This window comes from Oncorhynchus kisutch, linkage group LG28, assembly GCF_002021735.2.
Source record: "Oncorhynchus kisutch isolate 150728-3 linkage group LG28, Okis_V2, whole genome shotgun sequence".
Taxonomy (NCBI): Eukaryota; Metazoa; Chordata; class Actinopteri; order Salmoniformes; family Salmonidae; genus Oncorhynchus; species Oncorhynchus kisutch.
Window position 1 is genome coordinate 46,594,338 of NC_034201.2, and position 3,229 is coordinate 46,597,566.

At 44.1% G+C, this 3,229-nt stretch overlaps 1 protein-coding gene across 19 annotated transcripts in view; it reads left to right on the forward strand.

Moving 5' to 3' along the window:
* macroh2a1 (macroH2A.1 histone) overlaps positions 1-2,994 on the forward strand; it is a 23,369-nt gene extending 20,375 nt beyond the window's left edge. For all 19 annotated transcript variants that reach the window (XR_004205950.1, XR_004205952.1, XR_004205951.1 and 16 more), the window contains one exon: positions 620-2,994. Coding sequence is in view for 15 of the 19 variants with exons in the window: in XM_031807751.1 (XP_031663611.1) it covers positions 620-785 (166 nt within the window). In the remaining 4 variants the exon portion in view is untranslated. The remainder of the gene's footprint in view (positions 1-619) is intronic.
* The last annotated feature ends 235 nt before the right edge of the window (positions 2,995-3,229 follow it).

Below are 3,229 nucleotides of genomic sequence, written 5' to 3' on the forward strand. Positions count from 1 at the left end.
TGTGGAGGAAAAGCCCGCTACTTCATTTTGTCTGTTTTGGTGGAGGTAACGGTTGTCACATTAAGATATGATGCACAAGTTAGCGTAGTAGTATGTCATATACAGTGGGTCAAAAAAGTATTTAGTCAGCCACCAATTGTGCAAGTTCTCCCGCTTAAAAAGATGAGAGAGGCCTGTAATTTTCATCATAGGTACACTTCAACTATGACAGACAAAATGAGAGAGAAAAAAATCCAGAAAATCACATTGTAGGATTTTTTATGAATTTATTTGCAAATTATGGTGGAAAATAAGTATTTGGTCACCTACAAACAATCAAGATTTCTGGCTCTCACAGACCTGTAACTTCTTCTGTAAGAGACTCCTCTGTCCTTCACTCGTTACCTGTATTAATGGCACCTGTTTGAACTTGTTATCAGTATAAAAGACACCTGTATTACTGTCGTCATAATCAGTTATTTCACCTTTTTGTTTTTATCCTGATCTTTCAAAATGGCTTGTCTCCCCCCCTACCCCCCCCCCCCCCCCCCCCCTCGATTTTTAAAGTGCTTTGATATTCTTTACGTAATGAAAAGCGCTATAAAAGTGAATTAAATTGTATTTTTATTTGTTCCCTCAGGAATGGCTTCCCGAAGCAGACGGCTGCCCAGCTCATTCTAAAAGCCATCTCCAGCTACTTTGTTGCCACCATGTCTTCTTCCATCAAGACGGTCTACTTCGTGCTGTTCGACAGCGAGAGCATAGGGATCTATGTGCAGGAGATGGCCAAGCTTGACTCAAACTAAGCCCCCCCCCCCCCCCACCCAATTGCATTACTACAGGCTTGTTTAGAATTTTATTTAGAGAGAAAAATGAAAGATGTTTACCGGTGATTTTTGTATAAAAAAAAAGAAGAAAAAACACAAAACTTTATTGAGAGGAAGTGATTTACGTTCTGTTTTATTTGTTGAGATGAATCGTTGGAGTTCAGATAGTAATGTGTCCCTGGTGGTGTCAGACTTGGGTCCCAGCTCAGAAGGGTGAAGAGTTCAGATAGTAATGTGTCCCTGGTGGTGTCAGACTTGGGTCCCAGCTCAGAAGGGTGAAGAGTTCAGATAGTAATGTGTCCCTGGTGGTGTCAGACTTGGGTCCCAGCTCAGAAGGGTGAAGAGTTCAGATAGTAATGTGTCCCTGGTGGTGTCAGACTTGGGTCCCAGCTCAGAAGGGTGAAGAGTTCAGATAGTAATGTGTCCCTGGTGGTGTCAGACTTGGGTCCCAGCTCAGAAGGGTGAAGAGTTCAGATAGTAATGTGTCCCTGGTGGTGTCAGACTTGGGTCCCAGCTCAGAAGGGTGAAGAGTTCAGATAGTAATGTGTCCCTGGTGGTGTCAGACTTGGGTCCCAGCTCAGAAGGGTGAAGAGTTCAGATAGTAATGTGTCCCTGGTGGTGTCAGACTTGGGTCCCAGCTCAGAAGGGTGAAGAGTTCAGATAGTAATGTGTCCCTGGTGGTGTCAGACTTGGGTCCCAGCTCAGAAGGGTGAAGAGTTCAGATAGTAATGTGTCCCTGGTGGTGTCAGACTTGGGTCCCAGCTCAGAAGGGTGAAGAGTTCAGATAGTAATGTGTCCCTGGTGGTGTCAGACTTGGGTCCCAGCTCAGAAGGGTGAAGAGTTCAGATAGTAATGTGTCCCTGGTGGTGTCAGACTTGGGTCCCAGCTCAGAAGGGTGAAGAGTTCAGATAGTAATGTGTCCCTGGTGGTGTCAGACTTGGGTCCCAGCTCAGAAGGGTGAAACGTTCTGAATGTGGTCTTCTTCTCTTCTCTTCTCTTCTCTCTGATTCCCTAATTGTACGTGACACAGTCTCTGTTCTGTTGTGTTTCCGCTGAGCAAGGCCCTGGTCGAATGTTGCACCCCGCTGAGCAAGGCCCTGGTCGAATGTTGCACCCCGCTGAGCAAGGCCCTGGTCGAATGTTGCACCCCGCTGAGCAAGGCCCTGGTCGAATGTTGCACCCCGCTGAGCAAGGCCCTGGTCCAATCAGGAGGGTGGTACTTAAGTTCCTTGTGCTAAAACTGAAATGGTTGCATTCCAAGTGTTGCAGTACTGTGTTTTTTTTGTGAGATTTGTCTCAATTTGTCTTTTATTTTATTGTAACATAACCTTTATGTTTCCGATGTATTATCAGTGATGTACTAGATGGAGTGAAATGTTTTCGTAAAATATTAGACAGTGACGAGGTTTTCCTTCTTTTTTTTTTTCCTTAAAAAATAAAAACAGGTTTGTTTTGATTTTTATTTTCACTTTGCCAACTCTAAAAGAAACATATTGGAAAAGAAAAGGGATTTGTGGTTTTATTCAGTTATAAAGCTATTTTGTTTTGAGGAGTTGAAAGAAGTTGTACAGACTTTTGCTCACAGGCAATTAGTCCCCTTTCTGCTCACAGGCAATTAGTCCCCTTTCTGCTTATAGGCAATTAGTCCCCTCTCTGCTTATAGGCAATTAGTCCCCTTTCTGCTTATAGGCAATTAGTCCCCTCTCTGCTCACAGGGAATTAGTCCCCTTTCTGCTCATAGGCAATTAGTCCCCTTTCTGCTTATAGGCAATTAGTCCCCTTTCTGCTTATAGGCAATTAGTCCCCTCTCTGCTTATAGGCAATTAGTCCCCTCTCTGCTCACAGGGAATTAGTCCCCTCTGCTCACAGGCAATTAGTGCCCTCTCTGCTTATAGGCAATTAGTCCTCCCTGCTCACAGGCAATTAGTCCCCTCTCACCAGTAGATGGCTCCCTATCGTCAGGAGTGAGGTCTTTCACTGAGCCATTTTGTGCTGGAAAGACCTCTTTTTCATTACGATGTCTAAAATGAAGTGTCTGATGGGTGGATCAGAACGGATGTTGCACTAGCTAATTGCTGTAAGCACTGTGTTTTGGAGTTTTCCATATCTTTCTAATGATGACTTGAAGAAGTCTTAATATTGTTAAACATGAGAATACAGCACTATCCAATAAAGCATATTGAAAACATGTTTATACTCTCTAGTAACTAATGTAACCATATAGTGTCTACCTGTCTGTCTACCTGTCTGTCTACCTGTCTGTGTGTGTCTACCTGTCTGTGTGTGTCTACCTGTCTGTGTGTGTGTGTGTGTGTGTGTGTCTACCTGTCTGTGTGTGTGTCTACCTGTCTGTCTACCTGTCTGTCTACCTGTCTGTGTGTGTCTACCTGTCTGTGTCTACCTGTCTGTGTGTGTGTCTGTGT